This window comes from Cadophora gregata (genome assembly GCF_030347475.1).
Source record: "Cadophora gregata isolate MNR1 chromosome Unknown scaffold_2, whole genome shotgun sequence".
NCBI lineage: Eukaryota > Fungi > Ascomycota > Leotiomycetes > Helotiales > Ploettnerulaceae > Cadophora > Cadophora gregata.
The window spans coordinates 1131225-1155425 of NW_026695925.1; the positions used below are offsets into that span (position 1 = coordinate 1131225).

The 24201-nt window shown below is 49.2% G+C and overlaps 13 protein-coding genes across 14 annotated transcripts; 7 read left to right on the top strand and 6 right to left on the bottom strand.

The window, feature by feature from the left end:
• Positions 1-215: 215 nt before the first annotated feature.
• On the bottom strand, positions 216-2932 carry ONS95_007673 (uncharacterized protein). Its single transcript, XM_058501190.1, has 2 exons — positions 2515-2932; positions 216-2456 (listed from the first exon to the last, which is right to left on the bottom strand). The coding sequence occupies exons 1-2, from the start codon at positions 2772-2774 to the stop codon at positions 1643-1645; spliced, it is 1074 nt and encodes a 357-aa protein (XP_058362506.1). The 5' UTR covers positions 2775-2932; the 3' UTR covers positions 216-1642.
• ONS95_007672 (uncharacterized protein) lies at positions 341-1555 on the top strand (the record flags this gene model as incomplete). The annotated part of the gene is made up of 1 exon (XM_058501189.1): positions 341-1555. One exon carries the CDS (start codon positions 341-343, stop codon positions 1553-1555), a length of 1215 nt encoding a protein of 404 aa, XP_058362507.1.
• Positions 2933-3047: 115 nt separating the features above from the next.
• On the top strand, positions 3048-4515 carry ONS95_007674 (uncharacterized protein). The gene has a single exon (XM_058501191.1). It carries the CDS (start codon positions 3293-3295, stop codon positions 3998-4000), a length of 708 nt encoding a protein of 235 aa, XP_058362508.1. The 5' UTR covers positions 3048-3292; the 3' UTR covers positions 4001-4515.
• ONS95_007675 (uncharacterized protein) lies at positions 4504-6902 on the bottom strand. Its single transcript, XM_058501192.1, has 2 exons — positions 6271-6902; positions 4504-6189 (listed from the first exon to the last, which is right to left on the bottom strand). Exons 1-2 carry the CDS (start codon positions 6433-6435, stop codon positions 4768-4770), a joined length of 1587 nt encoding a protein of 528 aa, XP_058362509.1. The 5' UTR covers positions 6436-6902; the 3' UTR covers positions 4504-4767.
• Positions 6903-6999: 97 nt separating this feature from the next.
• PPE1 (Protein phosphatase methylesterase 1) lies at positions 7000-9788 on the top strand. 2 transcript variants are annotated; one of them, XM_058501194.1, is made up of 4 exons: positions 7000-7833; positions 7882-8708; positions 8758-9286; positions 9488-9788. In XM_058501194.1, exons 1-3 carry the CDS (start codon positions 7733-7735, stop codon positions 8922-8924), a joined length of 1095 nt encoding a protein of 364 aa, XP_058362511.1. In that variant the 5' UTR covers positions 7000-7732; the 3' UTR covers positions 8925-9286; positions 9488-9788. The 2 variants fall into 2 exon arrangements, with proteins under 2 accessions (XP_058362511.1, XP_058362510.1); XM_058501193.1 differs by having other exon boundaries at positions 7000-7829.
• Positions 9789-10177: 389 nt separating this feature from the next.
• On the top strand, positions 10178-10794 carry ONS95_007677 (uncharacterized protein; the record flags this gene model as incomplete). Its single annotated transcript, XM_058501195.1, has 2 exons — positions 10178-10248; positions 10368-10794. The coding sequence occupies 2 exons, from the start codon at positions 10178-10180 to the stop codon at positions 10792-10794; spliced, it is 498 nt and encodes a 165-aa protein (XP_058362512.1).
• A 305-nt stretch (positions 10795-11099) lies between these two features.
• On the bottom strand, positions 11100-12605 carry RFC2 (Subunit of heteropentameric Replication factor C (RF-C)). Its single transcript, XM_058501196.1, has 4 exons — positions 12452-12605; positions 12322-12400; positions 11459-12265; positions 11100-11400 (listed from the first exon to the last, which is right to left on the bottom strand). The coding sequence occupies exons 1-4, from the start codon at positions 12565-12567 to the stop codon at positions 11236-11238; spliced, it is 1167 nt and encodes a 388-aa protein (XP_058362513.1). The 5' UTR covers positions 12568-12605; the 3' UTR covers positions 11100-11235.
• Positions 12606-14188: 1583 nt separating this feature from the next.
• CTR3_2 (Copper Transporter integral membrane protein that functions in high affinity copper transport) lies at positions 14189-14951 on the top strand (the record flags this gene model as incomplete). The annotated part of the gene is made up of 4 exons (XM_058501197.1): positions 14189-14311; positions 14363-14393; positions 14446-14863; positions 14915-14951. 4 exons carry the CDS (start codon positions 14189-14191, stop codon positions 14949-14951), a joined length of 609 nt encoding a protein of 202 aa, XP_058362514.1.
• A 285-nt stretch (positions 14952-15236) lies between these two features.
• Positions 15237-16570, bottom strand: ONS95_007680 (uncharacterized protein; the record flags this gene model as incomplete). Its single annotated transcript, XM_058501198.1, has 2 exons — positions 15237-16324; positions 16405-16570. 2 exons carry the CDS (start codon positions 16568-16570, stop codon positions 15237-15239), a joined length of 1254 nt encoding a protein of 417 aa, XP_058362515.1.
• Positions 16571-17525: 955 nt separating this feature from the next.
• On the top strand, positions 17526-19239 carry IPP1 (Inorganic pyrophosphatase). Its single transcript, XM_058501199.1, has 6 exons — positions 17526-18008; positions 18166-18285; positions 18334-18677; positions 18726-18809; positions 18859-19098; positions 19170-19239. The coding sequence occupies exons 1-5, from the start codon at positions 17661-17663 to the stop codon at positions 18998-19000; spliced, it is 1038 nt and encodes a 345-aa protein (XP_058362516.1). The 5' UTR covers positions 17526-17660; the 3' UTR covers positions 19001-19098; positions 19170-19239.
• Positions 19240-19329: 90 nt separating this feature from the next.
• On the bottom strand, positions 19330-20219 carry MRPL44 (39S ribosomal protein L44, mitochondrial; the record flags this gene model as incomplete). The annotated part of the gene is made up of 3 exons (XM_058501200.1): positions 19770-20219; positions 19498-19707; positions 19330-19445 (listed from the first exon to the last, which is right to left on the bottom strand). Exons 2-3 carry the CDS (start codon positions 19673-19675, stop codon positions 19330-19332), a joined length of 294 nt encoding a protein of 97 aa, XP_058362517.1. The 5' UTR covers positions 19676-19707; positions 19770-20219.
• ONS95_007683 (uncharacterized protein) lies at positions 19962-21302 on the top strand (the record flags this gene model as incomplete). The annotated part of the gene is made up of 2 exons (XM_058501201.1): positions 19962-20275; positions 20336-21302. The coding sequence occupies 2 exons, from the start codon at positions 19962-19964 to the stop codon at positions 21300-21302; spliced, it is 1281 nt and encodes a 426-aa protein (XP_058362518.1).
• Positions 21303-21960: 658 nt separating this feature from the next.
• ONS95_007684 (uncharacterized protein) lies at positions 21961-23921 on the bottom strand (the record flags this gene model as incomplete). Its single annotated transcript, XM_058501202.1, has 5 exons — positions 21961-22516; positions 22653-23025; positions 23079-23562; positions 23633-23770; positions 23832-23921. The coding sequence occupies 5 exons, from the start codon at positions 23919-23921 to the stop codon at positions 21961-21963; spliced, it is 1641 nt and encodes a 546-aa protein (XP_058362519.1).
• Between the last annotated feature and the right edge of the window lie 280 nt (positions 23922-24201).

Below are 24201 nucleotides of genomic sequence, written 5' to 3' on the forward strand. Positions count from 1 at the left end.
AAGATTGGCAGTTCTTCCAATCCAGCTAGGAATAAAAGGTCTACATTGATGAAATCCGGCAGCCCAATGAAACAGAATTGAGTGTAACAAACACAAAGAGACGGGGCAAAATACTTGTGCTATTTAAGGCTATGCCTCGATGTATGGATGCAAGTCCGGATATTTTCACACCTCAGATTAATGTCCAGGTCATTTACTGCAACTTTCATGTCATTGTTCTTGAAGCATTGGAACTTCGTGAGGCGGTGTGCTGAAGCAGCCACGGCTAGTAAAATTCTGCCAACCTCCCGATAAATTTATCCAAACTCCTCAGCCCGTTAGATCTCGCTGAGCAACAATAATGGCAGCCCCTGCCCCCGAATACCTGCGCTTTACATCTCACAAATCCTTAACTCACCGCCTTGTCCTCTCGACATTGACTGGCCGGCCTGTAGCCATCTCCAACATCCGGTCTTCTTCACCAACCAACCCAGGTCTCGCGCCACATGAGATTTCCTTTCTCCGGCTCCTAGACAGCATCACCAATGGCACAACAATGCAGATCTCGTACACGGGTACAAAACTCATATACAATCCCGGATTGATAACGGGCAGCATATCAACTGGGGGCTCAGATGTGGTGAAGTGCGTCTTGCCAGATACCTGCCGGCGCGGCGTGAGCTGGTTCCTTCTGCCTCTTTGCATGCTGGCACCGTTCTCGAAAGCACCGATAAACGTACGATTTGAAGGGGAGGGTGTCATAACCAGTGCCACTGAGACCGGCGACGTGAGCGTCGATACACTACGAACCGCTATCCTGCCTCTATACGAGACCTTCGGCGTCATGGCCAGCAAACTCGAGCTCCGGGTCCTACAGCGATCATGTACAGGCGCAGGAGGCAAAGGTGGTGGAGGCATAGTCGAGCTACGATTTGGAAGCCAGATCAGATTACCCAAGACGCTGCATATGAACCGAAGTCCAGGGCGTGTAAAGAGGGTACGGGGAGTCGCATACTGCACTGGTGTTTCTGCGAGTAATAACGCAAGAATGATTCATGCCGCAAGAGGTGTGCTAAATCCGCTGGTCAGTGACATACATGTGGCTGCTCAGTATGACCAGGCGCCGTTAGTGTCGAGTGGTGATCGCTCGAATCCTGGCGGAAAGAAGAGGACGGGAATTGGATTTGGATTAAGCCTGATTGCGGAGACGAGCGCACAGGGTGTCATATATTCGGCGGATGTTCCTGCGCCCAGCGAGGGAGGTGTTACGCCAGAGGACGTGGGTAAGCAATGTGCCTACCAGTTGCTGGAGGTTATTTCACAAGGAGGCTGCTTCACGAGAGTCGGAGCGCCGACAATACTGACGCTGATGGCTATGGGTTCTGAAGACGTGGGTAGAGTCAGGCTGGGGAGGGACGTCGTGGGAACTGAAGACTTTGTAGGACTGGGAAGGGACTTGAAGAAGTTTGGTGCGAGTAGTTGGGGCTTGAGGGATGCTGAAGAGGATGAGACTGGGGATATAATTGTAAGTATCAAAGGAGCTGGCGTAGGGAATGTAGGCAGGAAGATAACATAATGCTACAATTTCGAAAGCCAACAAAACCCCGGTCGAAATGTTGTGTGCACTTTTGCATTGGACGACTACTATACAAATTTGGGTATCTCAATTCCCAAGGGACTCTACGTCTCGTTGAAAACGGGCACTGGCTACATTCATGCGATGACTTGCTGTAACAGCTGCAAACTCAGCCGAGAATCCTACAGTCTGTATCGCGCTCTCGGTGGCATTTCCGTAATCAGCCCATTGTCTTCTCAGATTGTGTATAACATGGAAGTCAGCCACAATGGTTGACCCAGACCAAAGAATGTCCAAAGTAGTATCATCGTCATCCTCTTGTGGAGCAGGCGGTTCAGCAAGTAGCCGTTCTCGTTCTTCGTTTCTTTCTTCGTCAACCTCGTTTCTCGACGATGATTGCTCGTCGGTTTGTGGTATCATAGGTTGCATTTCCATATCTCCTTCAGTTGTAACAATACCTTCTCCCATCTCGCCCCTCTCTTCCGCATCAAGATTCTGTGCTGAGACAACCGCTTCCCTTGGAACATCCGTAGCAGCCGTAGGAACAGTCGATGTAAGCGCGTCATTCACTGCCGATAGTCTCTCCCTCTCCACATGCACAGCCAGCATAAAACATTGCAGACCCAATACTAGCAGATCCAGTAATACCAAGTGGAATTTGGAGGTCGGCCCCTTCTGCCCAATGAGATCTATGATTACCCCTCCATGGAGGTAGCCTCGCATAGCTTCTCCTGCTTCCGAACGAGCAGTAAACACGTGTAGAAGGATACAGAGGATGTTAGGCCCGAAGATTGCTCCGATATACGGGCGGTGTTGAGGAGCTGCTGGGATGAATTTCGGTTTGGGAGACAGGAACATCATTTGATTGACAGCCCGGAGGAGGAGACGGAAGAGTGAGCAGCTTCATAAACCCATTAGTAAATATTCCAATGCAAGAGTACTGTGGGTAGATGACTCACTCCATGTAGTATAATATACAAAGCTCGGCATAGATCAGGATGTCGAGGTGTAAGGTAAGATTATTGATAAACTCGAACTTCTTCTTCGTCTGCGCCAGAGCTCTCTTCTTCGTGGGCGATTCTGGCTGTACATCTTGGCTTCTCACAGCAGTATCGTCGACAGCGCCGGCAGTGACACTCTCACTTGCGCCTGCGGCGGGTTCTGTTGACGTCGCTGGCGCAGAGCTGGGCAGGTCGTTTGGTGTAGAGTCATTGTTCATAGCTTGGAGGTGGACTCATTGGCAGGGCGGGGAGTTTTGAGCCTATTCGGGAGGAGCTTCACATTGTTCAGTGAAAGATTGGATGTTTGCGAAGCTCCAAGAAATGCTTCCTGTAAGCTGTAAGGCTACAGAGATGGCGTCGAAGTGTTGAAATCGAGGGTGGCCAAGCGAGCCTTGGACCGGGAGCCGGGTCACATGTGCTGGGTCGACTTCAAACACTGAATGTCAGCCTTCCGTCTCCAAGGGCGGGGCCCCTCTACCGACACGCACTAAGAGAGATTACAGGCCACTGCCAAAGCGACTGTTTACTTATCATCGCCCAATCTCTACAAACCTCAAGCGATTGCCATCTTCTAGGCTGATGAATTTGTGGCAGGTCACTGACCTTTTTCATACATCTGAGCCATTTCAGCCTGTCTGGCCGATCTCAGCCTTCCCGGAATCATACTACAGCAATTCTCCAGTATTTTCATATTCATATCCTTTTAAAGGGTCTCATAAAACCCATATAACTTATCATGCCTCCCCGTCGTCGTACCACAGCAGCAGCCCCGCCCAAGACCCTCACAGCCTTCACACTCTTCCCTAAACTGCCCGTCGAGCTCCGCGTCAAGATTTTTGAGGACTATCTCAGCACTGCAACCCGGCTCGTACACATCTACTGGCACGCCCGGCAGCGCGTCTTCAAGTCTTCCCAGGCAATCCCACCTCTACTTCACGTGTGTCAAGAATCCCGCTACGAGGCTCTGAAAAATTACCAACTGAGCTTCGCTCCGTCTCCGGAATTTGCACGTGTGTATTTCTGTTTTGAGAAAGATGTGCTTATGGTGTGCTGGCGTACGCTAGGAGCTTATCCAGGCCGCATAGGCAAGAAGATGCGCGAGGATGAAGCGGCCAAAGTTAAGCACCTCATTATGAATGAGGAGGCGTTGCTGTTCCATGCCGAGAATGATGGGAGGGAGTTGGAGAGGTTCACAGGTCTGAACACGCTCGGCGTTTCTTGCGATCCTGCTAATGTTGAGAGTGGGGAGCAATATGGGCGGCTTGCGATGGAGAGATTGGCTTTTGGGCTGAATGGAGGTTTCGATGATCTCAACGAGCTTGATGATGAAGATGGCCAGGCGGCGGAGAAGAGACCCAAGCCAGTCAAGGAGGAGAGATGGCCGGAGGTCGTATGCTTGAGGTCTGATGCTGAAGGTCAGCAGAGATGTAGTCGGCATTGGTGAGTCTCATTTCTTAGGAAATAATACACTCGCAGTTATTTTATGTTTAACTACAGAGCTCCTGCCCCAATGCATGAAAGTATATTAAGACTGAAAAACTAATATTTTGGAAGGTGGTTCGACGGCTGGAACCAACGAGCAGGAGAACTGCAGCGAGAAAAATGGCCCAAGGTTCTGGCAAGGAGCTTGCTGGTCACGCAGTTCGACTCGCAGGAGGACGACGCCATGTTTCTTATGCACATGCTGTTCTTTCACCCTGGGCAAGTCATATAATCAGGCTAGACATTAGAGCCTTGAACGGGAAGCAGATTGCTATTAGCTGTGGAGTTTTGGCGCACAATTTGAAGATCACGGGCATGGTCTTGGCTATATGTCTGTAAGATACTAAGCTGCTGTTTCGATGAAAGATACTGCTACTTCACTCACTACCAAGCCATGTTATTGCAACCGAGGTAAATTACTAAGTCACTCCAACTTGAAGCGCTTCTCATATGATACTTTGGGTTTGCTAATACCAGTAAGAAATTTCTTGTTATTATACTATCTACACGCAAGATTGTTTGTTCAAATTATCGTAATTGCATAACAGAAAAGCGCAACACAAACACAGATGACATTTCCCCAGCACCATGCTTGAAAATGCAGGAAAGATACATATGCGGCAGTGTACCCGCGGAGCTGCAACTCCTCTGCTTCTTTCCTGGTAACATCCGGTCCTATCCTGTCCCATCTCGTTCCAATTTCCCGATCTCCTTTCCTTATCGATCAAATTATGCGTTTACCAACTCCTTCAGCCTCTTCTCGATGACATGGCGTCCATCATATGTCTTCCAGACCTCGGATGGTGCTTTGCTAACAATATCCCAGCTGATGAGTTTCTTAGTCAAGTGGCTCAAATCCTCCTGCTTCTTGCCCCATTGTCTATCCCTCTTCATCTCAATGCCAGAGCTGACGAGAGCCAATGGGGTTTTCTCAAGCTGGATATGTCTGGCGCTGCTGACTTCATTCTTGGTCAAGGAGTCGGCAACAAGAGCTTCTTGAAGCTTTGCCTTGATGTATTTTCCATTCTGATATGCTGAACGTCCGTAGACACGGTCTTCGCGAGAACGTCCTTTGAATATTGCTGCTGGGGTGCGGTCCAGCCCAAGTGGGGAGATGATGCCCCAAGCCCAGAGAAGGAAACCTCGGTGAGGGGAACCAAGGCGATAAAGTAAATCTTCGTGGAGAGGATCAACCATCAGAAGTCCTTTGATCGCGGTGCCGTGCCGGGAAGAGAAAATTCGACTATATATACTTCCAACTCCTGCACTGGCCAGAACCCATGGTCCGTCTTCGCCAGCACGAGCGAGAGCCTCAGATAGGACATCAGCTGCCATGCCAGCAGAGAATGGAGATGGTGCATTGTCAGACCACCCGAATCCTGGTCTATCGGAGTAGCAGTATCGGGAGATGCTCCCATTAGCGAGCGCATTCTCAGCAATAACCATCATGCCACTCTCAAATGGTCCGTCGCCAGCTTCGAAAAGAACAGTTGGAACCTTCTTTCCAGAAGCATTGGTACTGTTCGTGCTACCCTCGCAGAAGACGTGGATTTGGTATTTGTCTCCGTCAACATAGTATCTATTCCCTGGAGCGGCTAGAGAAGCGTCACGAGCGCGGAGGATGAGCGTTGCAGTCAAAAGGACCGCTACCACAGCCATAATAACAAGGAAGACTGTAGATACAAAGACCGAGGTCCATTCTCCCAGCGTACGTCGAGACTCCGCGCGACCAGTGAGACGTTCTTCCTCCTCTCGTTTGCCCCATGCGACTATACGGTCTGTGGTGACGGTCCAAACAGCGATCAGGAGAGCCCACAGGACGCTTGCAATTCCAACCCAGCCTTCCTCAACTCGAAGTCTTGGAACAGAGACAATCAAAATAGAGTCGAGCAACAAAACTACTGCAACAATCAAGCAAGAGACTTGTGCAGCCTTTGAAGGAGACGAGAAGAACAGGAGGCTGAGAATCAGAAGTCCAAGTGTCAATGTCGTGTATGAGAAGTCGAAGAACCCAGATCCACGAGAGTGCATGCCTGGTGGACTGACGAAGATGGATACCAACAACAGAACCCACCAGAGGAAGGTTATGACTGCGAAGAAGACAGTGAAGTAGCGCAGGAATCGTACGCTCCATAAATTGTAAGGTGACACCTAAAAGCGCAATATCAGTAAATGATATTCAGTCATATGCAGGTGTAGCATATCTTGAAGTGTAGTACGCGGAGTACTTACAGCAGGGTCATCAGGACTGAGGTATCCTTGGGATGGAGGTGGAAGCAAGCGCGTTCGCTCGTCGGCCTCAGAGACACGGGGCTGCACAACATGACTGCTAGAGTCTCCATTCTGCGAGACTGGTCTGTCAGGATCGTCATCGTTTTTGTTGCCCCAGAGCGCCATGTTGACTGTAATTCCAATTCTCAACAGGTAACGCTGGAGATGTTGAAGGAGATATCTGGCTTTGTGTCGTCGTGTGAAGGAGGAGAGAGGAAAGAGAGAATAGAGAAAATCAAGGACTGCATCCACGAAGATCGGAGGGCAGGCAGTAGCAGACTACTCGTAGTCGTAGGAGCTTGGGAAAGCAGGGTGCAAAGGCAGAGGGAAGGGCAAGGGCAGGGCAAGGCAATGGAGTGTAGGTAAAGAAGAGCTGAGCTAGGGGAGCTACTAGAGGTAGTGCAGCAATTAACCAATGATGTGGCTGTCTTCGACACCTCTAGCTCTAAAACAGCTAGATGTTGGGCTGTGTTTGTGCCAAAGCTCGGTAGAGGCGAGTAGGTGGCTTGCCTTCCTTGTCTCGTGGGATAAGTAGAAATCATTCCCAATGTGAATGAAAGCTTTTGGAGGTGGCCGAGGGTGGGAGGGGGAGGGGGAGGAGGAGGGGGGGGGGGCTGGTGCATGTCGGTAAGGTCCGTACTCGTAGGTTACGAGTACAAGTACTTTACTGCAATTGAGACAAGCTACGCCCATGACATCATTCGATGGAAATTTATGCCTGCCTCGCCTCCCCTCGCCTCCCCTCGCCTCCCCTCCCAACACCCACGGAGAATTCCCATTGTCGCGGGATTTGGCATTGCCATTGGCATTGGCATTGGCATTGGCATTGTCTTTGACATGTGCGAGGATAAGGAAGGGAAGGGGAAAAGCGAGTACTGAGGTGAAGTGAAGTGAAGTGACTGTGCGGATCAGCAAGGGCCTTCCCCGCCTCGATATCCCTGCTCCTTGATTGACCTGGCCCTTGCCCTGGCCCTGGCCCTGGCCCTGGCCCTGGCCCTGGCCCTGGCCCTGGCCTGGTATCTCTTATCTTTATCGCAGCGAGCAGCTTATTACAGTATAAGCGAGCCAAGACATGAAATGGAATCGAACGAGATGGGACAAAGTGCTTGAAGTTGACTACAAAGCGCTGCATTCAATCGTGCCACGAATACTCCACGCTCACCACGAATCATAACATACAGGCCTTGCGCTTCGATGAGCCTGGCAATGAGTGCCTTTTGAAACTTCCATGGCCACAAGAACGACACAATCGACCACTTCAGATGACATGCCCCTCACTTTCATTTGCCCACCATGAGTGACCTCCAACGATCCTTCGCAAAGGCAAAGCTCTCAAGCTATCCTGCTACCATGCCTCCAGTAGCATTTCAAGAAGCTGGTGAAGACGAAGAAACCGATCACTTCAGTACCGAGCTGCCCGCAGATGATGATTCCTCCTCCGCCTCATCAGCTTCCTCTGCCTCATCCACTGGGACCATTATCCCTTCGCAGAATCAGAACCTATTTGCTCGACCTCAAGGGTTGGTATGCCCCTGGAATCTCCTGCAAGAACCAGCTAATAATTTACTCCAGCTCTCCGAATAAGAGAACAATGGACCAAATTCCTTGGACGACCTATTTTGAACGAGAGCTTTTCCTCCATTCCACTACTGAATCATCTACAATAGTACACCACGCCTACCTAACCTCGCCCGTTGGCAATGCACCTCTTTTCGTTACACATCATGGGGCTGGATCGTCTGGACTCTCGTTTGCTGTCATGACCGCAGAGATTCGAAAGCGTTTGCCATCTGCTGGTATTTTGTCCCTCGACGCCCGCGGGCATGGCGGCACAGTTGTCACTCCCACGCCAGAGATCACAGATCTCAGTCTGGAAACGCTGAGTCAAGATTTGATACATGTTATAACAAAGACAAAGGCTCAAATGGGCTGGGAGCAAATGCCACCTCTGGTCCTCGTTGGCCACTCTCTTGGCGGTGCAGTGGTTACAGACGTTGCAAAGAGTGGAATGTTGGGAAATTCAGTACTGGGATATGCAGTACTTGACGTTGTGGAAGGTTCCGCCATGGATGCTTTGCAAAGTATGCAAACCTATTTGTCTACCAGGCCAGCGGGATTTCCATCCCTAGAGTCTGGTATAGAATGGCACATCCGATCCAGAACGATTCGGAACTCCATTTCCGCACGGACCAGCGTGCCTGCGCTTCTCAAGCACGACCCAGCCCTGAGAAGCTCAAGATCCTGGACGTGGCAGACAGATTTAGCTGCAACTCAACCATTTTGGCAAGGATGGTTCGTAGGACTCAGTAAAAAGTTCTTGGAAGCCAGAGGAGGAAAGCTTCTTTTGCTTGCTGGCACAGATCGTTTAGACAAGGAGCTAATAATCGGTCAAATGCAAGGTATGTCTGCGAAATATGGATGAAAGATGGCGTTTTGACTCCTGAACAGGTAAATATGCCTTGCAAGTCTTCCCTGAAGCTGGGCACTTTGTCCATGAAGACTTGCCGGAGAAAACAGCCATGGTAATCGTCGATTTCTATAAGCGGAATGACAGAAGTGCTCTTGTCCTACCGCCCAAGGTCTCTGACTTACTACGGGCTGGAAAGAAAGTATGAATTTGTCATGCCGAGTCATGATCAACCGTCGAGGTCCTTTGTGTCCAGGAAAGGAAATTTTCGAACAAGCAATTATAGCTGCCAAAACCGTGAGTATTGGCTTTTGACTGCTACGAAGAAAGACAAGTTATTTTTATATGTCTTGGCGAACATGACATGAAGCGGCCAATCGCTGGACGAGAGGAATCTTTGGCGTCCAGGAGCCGATGGCAGTGGCATCTTCGAAAACCGCTGGCCTGGGTATGAATACTAAGAGGAATGGGAGTGCATGCAGTGCCGTGCGAAACAGACCATTTTTGCTTTACCTTATTGATGCAAGAAGACGGAGAAAAGCTACCCGGGCATGTCTTCAAATTACGAACGTAAGTAGCTTTTCGCGATTTTCAGTTCCACTTCATCTCAGATTTGGCAACCGCTGGAAGTGTGGTGTCTTTCTCCTGCAGCCTTTTGCAGTTGCCATAGTACTGCTGCTTAGTGTGCTACTCGAGCTGTGATCAAGACCGCATAGATTCAACAACTTCCTAGACCATTGGTCGTATTAGTGGTGGTTGATTTCCTTCTAGATATCGGCGATGTCCCAGGATCTTTCCAGGCGTCAAGAGCAGCGGTGGGCCTCGATCGATGCCCTGGGATAATGCTCGGAACCTTCTCAGGGACCGAAGCTTGTTTTCTCGCCTGCCGTGGGACAGGGTTTCAGGCAATCTGCCGAACTTTCAATAATTGTTCACGTTTGCTGTCAGAGAATGCTTGAAAAACACAGACAGGAGCAAACAATGCCGGTGTGCAACCGTCAGCCGCCCAGAAATAGGCACTTGAGCTCCGCAAGTGGCGTATCGTTAGTCGCTAAAGCCAGTCTGCTGCCAGAATCTCACTTAATATTTTCATAGGCTCGCGTAGCTCTAACCTTGTTGATTTCATCTTGTGAGCTTTGCTCCTTCCGTGTTTGATGCTGAGAAGGACAGAGCCAGCGCCTCTGACGGTGATTGCCCCTTCTTTCCTTGCATGATCGAGAATTGGTTTCTGTGTCCAAGGACTTCCATTATGACAGGGGGAGCAGGAGTACAAGTGGAGCAGGGTTAAAGCTTGGCGAGATTAAGATGGTGTTTGGTATTTAACTTTCCAAGGGCCCCCTCGACAAATGGGAAAGTGCTGTGCCATCTTCAGTTCATCTCACCTTTCTCTCCTGTCTTTCGGACGTCAGAGCCTCAGCCATTCCAACTCTGCGTGTATGCGAGAGAGAAACGTCCTTCGCTATGCAATTAAACACTGTCTTCGTCCTTACCGGACTCCTGGCCCTCACAAGAGCCACTCCGCAATCCCCAGAGTACGTGCTGTCTCAACCCGGTCACATGCCCACAAATCACCCCAGCAAAACTTTGGATTAGGCACGATGAAAGATGAAAAGTCAACAAATCACTAACTCCACCTCCCCTCACGAAACAGACAATCCACTGCCGCAGCCAACGCCCTCATCTCCTACTTCGAAGACCTCTCCACCAACACTGCCTTCCTCTCCGCCATCGAAGCTCTCGAAACCGACAGTGCAGCTGTCTCATCGCTCTCCGCATTCGAAGCCTCCGTCTCATCCGTCTTCGAGAACCAGGAAACACTCGCAACAGATTACTTGAATGGCGTTCCAGAGACCATCCGTCTGTTCTTCAGCAGCGTTTATCAAGCTGAAGCGAGCATCTTGACTGCGAATGGGTTTAGCAACGCCTTGAAGAGTGCGACGGCTACGGCAACTGGTGCGGGTGCGCAGGCAACAAGGTCGAGTACTGCTGGTGCGGCAAGGGAAACGGGGTTGGGGAGAGTCGGACAGGTTGCTGTTGCTGGGGTGGTGGGGTTCGTGGGTGTGGTAATGGCATTGTAAATGGACGACTTCAGTTGACCAGATGAACGTGATAGAAACAGAAAGGGGTGGAAACTGTGGAATGAGTATGATAACGAAGTGCGGGTTTGGGATGACACCAATGGCCATGTTGCATGCCATAATGATAGAACGCTCGCTATTAAGCCCTTGTAATCAAGATTACTAGATTTTGGTGAAGCGAATATTCCAGCGCCATGGTAGAGAAAGGGACCAAGTCTGGTAACGAGATTATCTCATGAATCTCGAACTCAAACCAAACCAATGGAAGATTCCAGGTTCCTACCATGCATGGTATTCATCTTTTTCACAAATCATACTGGACTATAACGACAGACCTTTGTTCATATCGCGCATCATATCCCAATCATTGGCCACCTTTCCCACCCATAAACGCCTGTCAGACCAACCAGTGCCATGCGAATACATTATATCATTGCCTTCTCAAGGGCCAGAAAGTACATTGGATATGCGTAATGCCAAATCGAGAATCGTGAGGTGTTCATCTGAGCCATCAACAAGGCGCTTATCAGTTTCCGAGAAGATGAGCGTAATTTTGTTTTTCTGTATATCTGGAATCTCTTCCGTGTAGATGATTGTTTGGAAGAGCTTGTATGTCGTTAGTGAGATGCTGAGCTAGAAATCGGGAGATGGGGATGAAATGTACCTGAGTGACGACTTGAGTAGCACTCCAACCGTCAGCTACCATATCCGTAACTACTTTCGAAACAGCTTCATATACAGCTCCCTTTGATCGCGGCTGCATAGCTTTGACCAACTTGTTAATTGTCGCATCAGGAATCACACCTGCAATATCTTCCACACTCTTCACGGTAACCTTCTTCTTCTCCTTGTCCACATCCATGGGATCGTCCTCTTGCTCGACTTCATCATCCTCGTCCTTGGCTCCCACCGCACCGACCAACCTCGCAGCACTCTGTAAGAACGTAATGGCTTTTCTCAGATCCCCCTCACTACACCTAATCAACGTATCCACCGCACCGTCCTCAAGTGCAACCCCCTCCTTCTCAGCAATTTCCTCCACCCTCCTCTTCGCATTCCCGACATCCAGACTTTTAAACCGGAACTTACTACACCTACTAGCCAACGGATCAATAATCCTCGTGACGTAATTGCAGATCAAGCAAAACCGCGTAATCTTCGAATACGTCTCCATCGTCCTGCGCAACGCACTTTGCGCATCCTGCGTCATGCTGTCCGCCTCATCCAGGATGATGATCTTGTATGGCGGGCAGGGATACTGTGCGCGGTAGGCGGCGGATGGATTCGAGAGCTGCATGCGTGCGAAGTCTTTGACTTTCTCCCGGACGATGGATATACCACGCTCGTCGGAGGCGTTGAGTTCGAGGACGCGGGATTTGATCATTTCGGGGCCGTAAAGTTCTTTGGCGAGAGCGAGGACAGTGGAGGTCTTTCCTGTGCCTGGGGGGCCGTAGAACAACATGTGTGGAAGCTGGGTGGGTTGGTTAGCTTGCCTGGTGGCGGTCGAGAGAGGTAGGGCAAATGTACGTTGGAGGATTGCAGCGTCCGTTGTAGGACGGTGATGGTGTGGTCTTGGGCCGTTACATCGTTGAGGTTCTTTGGGCGGCTGTGCTTCTTTTAGAATCGGATTGAGGTTTGATTAGGACATTGAACATACTATTTCTCAACCCATGGTTGTAATCTTGTATTTTCTTTCGCAGCTGGAGCTTTTGTAGACGCGCCGTTTGTCGCAGCAGCCTCCTTGCGAGCTTTGATATCGAAGAATCCTGCCATAACTATTGTTCGTATCGAGCGTGACGATCTGGGTGTTGAAAGGTGGACGAATGGAATTCGAGGAGGGTTGATTGAAGCTCGGTATATTTTTGATAGTGAACGCGGGTGGACGCGTTTTGGTCATGGTTCCACTTTACGCGAAGGGTGCTGGACCGCCCAAGCAATTTAGCCTGCTTCACTAGGATTGTCGAGGCTCTTTGAATTCTTCAGATCCAACGACACCGCTGATCGTTCTCGAGATAATTTTTCTAAATGTCTTTCTACAGCTTTTTTCGAGCTTCGTTCCTTCCTGGCCCTGACATGTGAAGGATTCTGGCCACCAAAAAACTCACCCTCAAATCATTTGGACAGCATTTTACTCCTCTATCCAGATTCTGGGCCATGGGTTCTGGCATGTCAAAGTCCTGAATTGCGGAAACAACGTTGAACAGATTTCTGTGTTCGAACCAGGATTCTTGATCATCTTCATCATTACACACGCTGAGAGGGGCTAGAGCAGGTATGAGATCTGGAACATCGGACTCTCTTGTCTGGGACACGTCCAGTGGTTTTCTTTTCTCTTGCTGGATGCTCAGAGTCACGTTTATTCCAGCATAGTGTTGCTCGGGATGGTTGAATGGTTTTGATACAGCTTTTCATTTGTGCTTTGTGCTTTCTTGTTCTTCAACATCGAAACAGCTTTGCGGCAATGCCGTTCAATTCCGCTCTTCGTCTGCTTCTGTCCTCCAGTCCGCTGGCCACAACGTACTGCCCTTCAGTTGTTCTGCAAGTTTCCTGCTCAGAAGGATGCATGACGACTGCTTCAGAGTACAACACATCTTTTCTTAGATGAACAGATTGTTATTACTATTTCCAGAAAAGGAGTATGTTCGTGTGTCAGAACCTCAATGCTGCTTGCTCATCTCTTCGTCAGCTTTATCATACGCCATCTGTGCCTTTCACGATTTGGATCTTGTTGAAATCGTGAGCATTTATTGTTGCCCAGAAAGATATGACCTGTCATCGAACACATTTTCATTTGAAGAGTATAAATTCAGCCTTGGCCGGACCGCCCCCAACTTTCGCAAAGCTTTCAACGTTTGCTACTCGTTTAATATGTCCGACAAGACCAAAGGAGGACACAACGGAGCAATAAATGGCCCGCACGAGAAACAATGGTCCAATCACTCCGTCGTTTTGAATTTGTATTGGAGAACGATTGGGGTCGTTGAGAGGCTCTCTCGTGAGGCGGGATGCTAGCCAAGGCCTTTGGCGGGCAACAAACTTGCTCAATCTGTCGCAACATCGTGAGGATTGCAGCACGGAATGCGTCAAAATGTGGAAGTGTCACCGCACTGACTGTGCGGTTACTAATTGTAAGATTGACAGGTGCTAAGAATCGGTCTACCTGAGTGGATTGTAGCCCATCCTGCCCGCTTTACCTGTTTCTTAAAAACACTCAAACGGGCTCTTCCTACGCCACAACCTCGCCGACGGCCACAGGTGCCCAGAGTACAAAATCAACAGCTTCCCCGCTGTTTGCCGAAGAATCATTCTGTTTCCTGCCACGCTGCCGGTCTATGATCTTCCATATTCAATTGTTTTTGAAACATCCGTCGAAATAGAGATGTCAAGTACAACAATGAGCATGGCTGCCTCTACCACCATGGCTATGGATATGTCTTCGACTGCTACTGGTGCCGCGGCTTCTGCGAGTACAACTGCCGCCATGGCTATGGATATGGGTGGTTCTTGCAAGATCTCTGTAGGAGCTCGCCTTCATTCTCACATGTCGAGAAGCTGACCAAGTTTTTAGATGTTGTGGAACTGGAACACCGTCGACTCCTGTACTTCTTAAGAAAAATTTCCTGCCATACCTATCATAGCTAATAACCACAGGCTTCATCGCCAGATCATGGCACATCACCTCGGAAGGCATGTTTGCCGGCTGCTGTGTCGGTGTCATCCTCCTCGTCATGTCCTTTGAGTTCTTGCGCCGCCTAGGGAAAGAGTACGACCGCTTCATCCTCCGCCAACAAACTTCTATCATCAGCACCAATTCCGAGACAGGCTCTTCAGCTGTTGCCGGCAAGGTCGCCACCGTAGCATGCGCTCCTCAATCGAGCAGGAGCATGCCACCGTTCAGACCGAATATCTTCCAGCAGATGATCCGCGCCACGCTGCACATGGTTTCATTCACGGTTGCATACTTTATCATGCTGCTTGCTATGTATTACAATGGATACATCATCATTTGCATTATCATTGGAGCGTGGCTTGGGGCGTTTGTATTCAGCTGGGAGACGGTTGACCTCGGGTAAGTTTTTACTTTGTCAACAAACCGAGCACTCAATTGACGTTCTGCTAGTGGACCTAAGGAGGAGGTTACTGTTTGTTGTGGTTAAAAGGACTGTTAATGAAAGAAGGACAGCAGACCGTTGAGCATAGCCATGGAAATTTCTTCTGCATAGTTTGTGTGCATGCACTGTAGGGCGAGAGCATCGTGTCGCCAGCCTCCATGAGAGAAGTGAGTGATGATTCTGAGCGAATATGCGTCTATGTGGCATCTTCAGACGCCATATTTTACCTGGATAAATGACCCGCAACGCCTTCAAATGCTCCTGTATACTCCTGCTGTATCATGCCAAAAACAAATCCAGCCAGTGTTCCACTCCTTACTCAAAGTCGACTTATGCGCTTAAAGCCACCGAAGGTTGATTCTCAACTCCTCTCTCGGACAAATTCTTCTTCCCAGACTCCTCAGTGGCTCGAATCTTGCCCTGATTACCACCAGCCGCCATAGCACTCTTATTTTTTCTTCCTCGTCGGCCCTGAGCCTCTGTCTCAGGTGTGATGCCGATTTTCTCATCAACCTCCTTGGCTATTGTCTCCAGTTGTTCTAGTCCCAAGATCTTGCAAACTTGTGAATAGCTCTTGCTAGCCGTGACTTCTCTGTACACAGCCTGCTTCCCAGGAATAAGATGGTTGAGCAGATATTTCGTGTTTCCCCATCGATTCTCCACTTCGAGTGCTGTTTTGATATATTGCTCCACAACTTCTTTCCAAGCAGCAATTCCTCCCTCAGCTTCGCTTCTGAATACGCTGGAGTTCGTCTCAGCAGCCGTAGCAATCATAGCGCCATCGACACCGAATTCAGTGATGAGTTGCTCTGCCTGCGCGCGAGTCTCCACATCCCCATTCATAAGACACGCAACACCATTCTCTCTGCAGATATCTGCAATCATCTTCAACTGCTCCCTGATAGCCCGCTCTCTAGGCCGCATTGGAGTCGTACGGCAGTGGACAGTCAAGCCCGTGATACCAGTTGCGCACAGCTTCCGCACCAGCGTCTCTGTCCGCTCAGGCGTTTCCAACAACCTGATCTTAACACTAATTCCGATCTCGAATTCCGGCACGATTTCCTTGACCAATGCCTCTAGGATCGAGCAGAGTTTATCAGGTGTCTGTAAAAGGGCAGCGCCCATGCCACCGCTGGTACTGAATGGCTTTGGACATCCTGCATTGACGTCTATTCCTGCTACGTCTCCGGCTACTATTCTCGCAGCTGCAACCGCTCTCTCGGGATCTGCGGTGCCGATCTGGAAGATTAGGCGTTTGCCTTCGCGCGAAGGGTGGATGCGGAATATGAGGCTTTCTCTTTGGTCTTTACGGGGGTCTTTATTGCCGTGCGAAGGAAGGCGCGTGAAGTCTATCGTGGAGAGGGATTCGTTTACTTTACGAGTTGTGCCTATCATGGATCGATCGACTGTTTCTGGGCCTGCAGGAGAGAGCTTGTCAGTGTCGGTCCTGGAAATTGTGTTACTGGTGGGCAATTGGGGATGCAACTGTACAACATACCCCAGACAAGATCTGCTCCATAGTGCAATGCTAGCAGACGAGAAGGCAGTTCACCGCTTCTGACCATGGGCGCGAGGACAAGCTTGCCTCTGTAGTCGACTCCCTTGGGAGGAATGGGGACTCGTTTTGTGACGGATGTCATGACTGCTGATGCGAATCGTTGCATACCATTGCAGTTCTGGGTGTAGACGGTGTATGAGCTCTCTAAGCAGAGGCTCAGAATAAGAAGGGAAGCTGAATATTGTTTTTCCCGTAATGCGAATGTGCTGAAATGACTGTCTGGAATATAAGAAATATTTTGAAGGTTGGTGAAAGATGGTGAAAGACGGAGTTCTCGAATTCTAAATTGGGCTGGTCGTTATCGCACGTGCGAGCTTATCGGCGAGATGCGATTTCGGACAACGTTGATTTACCTTCAATGACTGTCCCAAAGACTGGAATATCATTACAGCGAAACTATAATATTTGTTTGTTGCTTTACTTTAGCCGAGATTCGCGTCAGATAAAAGCCATGTTCCCTTGATGGACATTTCAGACTCTATCATAATTCGCCTATCCAGGACAAGTATGTTTGCAGAAAATTGTGATGGTGCCTCCAGTCTTCAGAGCTGTTCCTGTTCCGCAATCATTACCGAAGATACGCTTTATGGAAACAATCATGATGAAATAAGAGTGAAGGATTCATGGACTGAAGGAATACTTGTTGAAAGCCAGCGATAGCTTCATGGGACAATTTCTACATGCAAGAAAGTGTCAATGCTCACCTGGGCACTCCCGCCCGCAGGGCATACTGTAAAGATCCACCACCTGCACGGTCGTCTCGCCTCGGCTGAGCGGCGCTGGTGTTGCCTCAGGAGAGGAGCGGAGAGGAGACAGGAGAGAGGAGAGGGCAGAGAAGCCCGAGAAGCTCGGCATCAGGAGTCAGGAGTCAGGACAACATTACCAGCCCACCCGCAGCCAATCTGACAGCCGGAGAGAAGAGCCAGCCTTAGAGGTAGAGACGGCTCCAATTGCTGCTGTATTTATTGAGGTCATCTGTCTTCCAGGGGACTGACTGTATGTTCGCTCCAGCGCATTTAGGTCGGGCATCAAGACGTGCAGTTGCGAGTTCGCCCAGGCCCAGCATTATTCACTGCGCCAACTCAGCACTCCCACTCCCACTCCCACTCACTCGCCCTGGCCTTCTCCCTCTCCCCTCAGCCTCTCAAAGCCTGTTCCCGATTCTGCAGGCGCGGGCACTTTCGCCCGCGACCTTCATGCCCACACTGGCGCAATCCACCAAAATTTGCTCCTCGTCGTCCCGCACTCAACAGATAGCTCGACATCTTTCGAGCTCATCTTCCTCTTCCTCTTCCTCTTCCTCTTCCTCTCCTTCTTCCCCTCCAAACAACAACAACTCTGCTCCGCCACCAAACGCAAACATGGCCTCTCAATACACCACCCGCAAGGTCGCTGCCCCAAACACCTTGGAGCACCGCATCTACATCGAGAAGGACGGCGTTCCAGTCTCCCCTTTCCACGATATCCCTCTCTACGCCAATGAGCATCAGACGATCTTGAACATGATAGTTGAGATCCCAAGATGGACCAATGCAAAGATGGAGGTGCGTTCATTGTCTAGTGACCTGTTTCTGGATGTTGTTTTCTGCTGTTATTTACCCCGCAGTCGCCCTTGTCAACACCGCAATTTGACCCCTCCATCCACCACGATCCGCTCCCGCAGCTTCACAATATCTGCTAACGTGTATTTCTCTTGCTCAGATTAGCAAGGCAGACTTGCTTAATCCTATTAAGCAAGATATCAAGAAAGGCAAGCTTCGCTTCGTCCGCAACTGCTTCCCCCACAAGGGTTACCTATGGAACTATGGTGCTTTCCCTCAAGTATGTGCATCTGCCGCCTGCTCAATGATCTTTCTAATTACGCTTTAGACATGGGAGGATCCCAACGTCATCCACCCCGAGACCAAGGCCAAGGGTGACAACGACCCATTGGATGTCTGCGAAATTGGTGAGCTGGTCGGATACCCTGGTCAGGTCAAGCAAGTCAAGGTTCTCGGTGTCATGGCTCTTCTTGACGAGGAGGAGACCGACTGGAAAGTCATTGTCATTGATGTCAACGACCCACTGGCTCCTAAGCTCAATGACGTTGAGGATGTCGAGAGACACTTGCCAGGTCTGTTGAGAGCCACCAATGAGTGGTTCAGAATCTACAAAATCCCAGATGGAAAGCCAGAGAATCAATTCGCTTTCACTGGTGAGTGCAAGAACAAGAAGTAAGTTAAAGCCATGAGTCCATACGATTTCAAGACTGATTGGTATAGGTACGCTACCGACGTCGTTCGTGAGTGTGCTGAGGCTTGGGAGAAGCTCATCACTGGAAAGACCACTCCTGGTGAAATCTCCACGTAAGTAGCTGCATTTTCACCCAAAAAGTAATCGACTAACATCCTGAAGAACCAACCTCACTGTCAAGCAATCTCCAAGCCGTGTCACTCCTGATCAGCTTCCTCCTATTCCTCAAAATGAGAACCTTACTGCAGCACCAATCGACCCAAGTATTGACAAGTGGTTCTTCATCTCTGGAGCCGCTGCTTAAATGCGGATTTTTGGACTGGACCAAGATCATAACAGCATTTTCATGATTGGTGGAATAGTACAAAAAGTTATTAAATGGCCTTTAGACGATGTTTTTCGGTGGGTAACACAAAGAATACCTTGAGAAATGAATCTCGATTGCACTTGAACTGAGGTTCGGCCCTATATAGTTGATCGTGCTCGTACTTCATTCTGTTTGCCGTCCCATTGGGGATTGAAAACGGTGATACGCCACCAAGCTACTATGTCCTGTCTTCATACGAAGAGTAATATGTGTACAATCTCCTAACGCCACCCATGCAATGATATACACCTCATAACCAGCATCCTTCAGTTCCCATTCAACTCCTCCTGCCTTGCCAATATCCTTGAATGTCTATCCACCTCCTCCACAACACCCTTGATTCCCAGCTTCTCGGCGTCCAGCTTCATCTCTTTTCCATCTTCTGCGATGAAAGTCAGAAACACTGCTGTAATGTACGGGACGAGGTTCCTTACTGAATTTCACCGCCACGAAGCTCTTGTCCCTCGACGTCCGTGGGAATAACTTTGTATCAATCTTCATAGACTGCCGCGCGTTCGGCGGGAGGAAAGAGAGGAAAAGTCGGGCGGTCTTTGCTTTTGGAGAGAATGGGTTGAAGGCAGTCGACACATCGGTGAGAAATCTGGTAATCATTTTGGTAGTGGACTGAAGAGTATTCGTGCAGCCTACAGTAGTAGACGATTAGCATTTCACATACTTGAATTTGTTTCGAGATTAGGATACATACGCAAGCAACTGCAACAAGTCTTCTGAATGAAACTGGGTGAAGTATTGATGCCGTTGTCGCGACTGTCAAAAAGTTCCGAACGAGCTCGGCAAATCCCGAGCCGCTCCAACTTTCAAGACCAACTTCTTGCCAGCTTTCCCCAGAGAGCACAACTTTCTGCAACACAGGGCTTACAACTCCCGAAACAGCAAAATGTCCTTCGAACTAATATCCGAGCGTTTGAAAGCTCTGCAGGAGTCAAATACACAATTAAAGGAGCTCATCAATCGGCTTGCGACGATCAATTTCCAGCCTGGATCCGTACCTCTCGGAGGCGATGACGATGACAATGTTATCCAGGAACTTGCGGCGGAGATACACCAGCTGATACGAGAGGAAGATGAGGATTTCGAACTTTTGAATGAGGAGGTTGAGGAGCTGGATGAAGGCAAGAGAGGAAGTGAGATGGAGCAGCAGAAGGTGGAGCTTAAGGGAGCGGTTATGAGGGGAATGAGGGAGCTTAAATTGTATGTATATTTCGCTTCTGCCGTACCTATAGTTATAAATAGGGCTGATTAGTAAATCAGATGTCAGACTTCCTTCCGCAAAGCTCAAATATCAGCAAAGCGCAGTCTGGAAGCTGCACAGCGCGCCGAACGAGACCTTCTGCTTCAATCATACCTCGAACCACGGAGCGATACCTCGTCTCCTGTACCTGGACAACATCGTCGACCCCGAGAAAATGTAGAGCTTTCGAAAGACGAGAAGACCGTGAACGCTAGCAGTGATGTGACGATAGCTCTTAGACGGACACATGACATGATGGCTTCTGAACTCGCACGCTCAAAGTTTGCTCATGAGACGTTACAGGAATCAACCGCTGCATTGGCCCAACTTTCCGAGACATATTCTACACTAGATACTTTACTCTCGAGCTCGAAGAACTTGCTGGGAACGCTACTGCGCAGTCAGAAGAGCGATACATGGTACCTCGAGACGGCATTTTATATCCTACTTATGACGATCGTATGGCTGGTTTGGAGGAGGCTGCTTTATGGACCTACATGGTGGCTGGTGTGGTTTCCTATGAAGATGTTTATCAAAGGATGGATGGGTGTATTCACGATCATGGGGTTGCTGGATGGGGATCCGACGAGTATTAGTGTAAGTGTTAGTCCCATTATGAGCTCTATAGTGAGCCATGCAACGGTCGTGCATAGCAGTGGAACGAGAGGTCCCAGACCAACTGGCGGACCGCCTGGAGCGCAACATGTTCAGGTTGGTGGTGGTGGGAGGGGAGCACCGCTGAGACAAGGCCAGGAGAGTGTACCTGGAAGTTCTGGGGACAGTATGTCTGAACAAGTTGGGAGGATTATTGATGAGAGTCGAAATCAGGACGATACGGATGAGAAGCCTGGTGAGGGATCTGAGGAAGGAGAACTGGCAGCTGAAGAAGCTGAGCCGAGGAATCCTAAGAAGAGGATGTGGGAAGAGCCAGTGGAGGCTGAGAAGCAAGCTGCAAAGGAGGCTGAAAAGAAACATGATGAGCTGTAATCTCGACCCTGCCGCCAAATCAATACAGGCTACATCCGAACTGCTTTAGCATCATTCTCAATCATCGTTTTCGATATCTTAAAGTCGTCTAGAGCATCCATTCTAACCATTGCGGCACACATGCTTTGTCTCTCCATTCGCTCAACTTTCAACGGCAAGAATAAGCGAAGAGGAAAATAAAGATCCAAAAAAACATACAACAGTGGGTATTCGCTGGTGGTCACCCACCCAACTACTAATCCACCGATTTGGAGCTTATTTACGGCAGAGCGGACGGGATGCCAAGTTCTCTCCAATCTATGGTCGTATGTGGCAGTTTTCTCTGTATCTTACAACATAGATGTTGAATATTTCTGGGGCTACGACTTCCAGGCTCCTGATAATTAGGAGTCCGTCCTGGCGAGGTCACAGGTCCAGAAAGTACAGGCCATGAGAAAAATATACACCACCGGGGTTCGGCTTGCGACTTATGATCGCGAGAGTGAAGGAAAAGTGTCTCAGTTGAAAGAGTCGTCGATGAGATTGGACGTCAATGAGCAAATCGCACCGAAAAAAGGTTCTTACATCCGGCTACAAATTACACGATGAAACAGAGAGATATGGAGCAACATGGCCATGATATTCTACAGAATATGAAAGGGGCACATGTAGGTAGTACTCAAAGTCTAGCCTTCGCCTGATCATCCTCCTCTTTCGCCATTTCTCTCAGCACCCTCTTCAAGATCTTCCCACTCGCGTTCTTCGGAATAGCATCAACGAACTTCACACCTCCAGTCAACTCCTTGTATTTGGCAAGCCTCTCGCCGCAATGCTTCTTCACAGCGGCCTCGTCCAGTGCCTTACCCTCTGGCGTATCTCGTCTAATCACATATGCCCTCGGCAACTCCACATCTGCTTCACTGGGATGCTTTACACCAATGACAGCCGCGTCGATGATGTGCGGGTGAGATAGCAGAACAGTTTCGAGCTCAGGAGGAGCAACTTGGAAGCCTCGTACTTTGATCAGTTCCTTCTTTCGATCGACGATATACCACTTCTTGGTTTTGCTATCGCAGTAGACGATGTCGCCTGTCTTGAAGAAGCCTTCTGAGTCGAAGGACTCACTGTTGGCTTTTGGATTCTCAAAGTAGCCTGCTACAACTGTCGGTCCGCGCACGCAAAGTTCGCCACGGACATCGTAACCTGTGATGTCTTTGTCATTGTCATCGACAATCCTGGATAACTTGTTAGAACCACCTTTTCAGAGAATCTAGTATCTATTTAACTGTCCCGAGTGAGAGTAGAGACATGTGGGGCACGTTGCGAGGGGGTTCAAACAAGGGAGTTCCGCTAGGAGGAGATACAACGTACTTGGCGTCGAGACCAGGAAGCATTCTTCCAACACTTCCAGTCACATCATCTTCGGGATAATAGAACATTGAAGCAATACAGGATGTCTCCGTCATGCCCCAAACCTGATTGACAAGAGCCCCCGGTGCCAACAAGTCCCTCATACGATCCTGAGAATCCTTCCCCAGCGGCGCGGCTCCAGATGTTAACGATTTAATGCCTTTGAGGGAGTACTTGCTCGCCAAACCGGACATGATAATGGCGATTATGATGGGAGGGACAAGTCCTATTTCGTTGATTTCAAACTTCTCGATATTAGAAAGTAGAGGTTCGAGCTCGAAGCGTCTCATTATGACGGATGGTTGACCTGCTCGAAGCGGCGTTGTATGTGCAACTAAATCACGTTCAACCTATACTCTTCCTATTCGGGTTTCAAAATCAACTCACCTGGTACGCAAGCTGCATGAAACATAGGAAGACACAGCAGCCTAATTGGACGCCAAGCTTTTCGGTTGATCTCGTGAACGAGAGTGTGTTGAGCAATGAAATTATAGTGGGAAAGAACTGCAGCTTTAGGAAGGCCTGTAGTTCCACTACTGAACAATCTCGCAGCCGTGGTCTCTTTAGAAGTCTTCTCATCATCAAACCTCACCCAGTCTTTTTGGCCGTGACGTAGGAGCTCTTTCCATGATCTGTACTCCTTGGGAACTGGCTGTTCAAGAACATCAAAAATCCAGACCTTAGATTCGGGAATACCGCACTTCTTGGCTGCTGCTACTGCATTTTCGAGCATTTCGGGCTCAGTGATGAAAAAGGCTGTTTTGGCTGTCTTGATGTGATGCTCTAGCTCGAATTGTGTGTATGAGGGATTGGTACCTGCAAAGATACCTCCAGCTGCGATGATTCCTAGGAATAAGATTGGGTAGTAGATCTAAATCGTTGCAAATACATAAGCACCGTAGAGGTTGAAGGATTTTCAGATTTTAGCAAGGATATCATACGTCGTTGAAAGAGTGAAGACAGACACAATCTCCTTTTTTCAAGCCAGCAGCGTGAAATCCAGCTGCAAGTTGCCGAATCAAAACACGAGCCTGGTTCAAGGAGATGGATCTCGAGGAGTCTTTTGCATCGATGTAGATCTGTGCTATGAGTTAGCATTCAACGTCCAAAAAGTTGGTCTCAAACTGGGATGAAACTTACTGGCTCATCTTGGTCAAATCTAGGGTCGTCAAAAGTCCAAGAGAGGAGGTCCTTAGTTGGAATCGGGATTCGCCTCTCAGCAGGAAACATTGTGGACAATCTATCGTCTACGATAACTTTGAAACAGCGCTTGAATTGTGAGAAAAATTTCTGGAATACACGGAAATGGCTCGACTTATATAACACAGTAATCTTTGTAGAAATAAGAATACAATTTAAAAGCCTTTGAGGGGAGTGTTCCGACCTTAAGGTAGGCTAAGAAATGCGGGGTTCTAGTGGCCGTCTCTAAACACGACAGCTGCCCTCGGATAACTTATTGGCCGAGGCCGTTGTGAAAATCAGCAAATCGAAGAGACGCAGTCGTATTCAG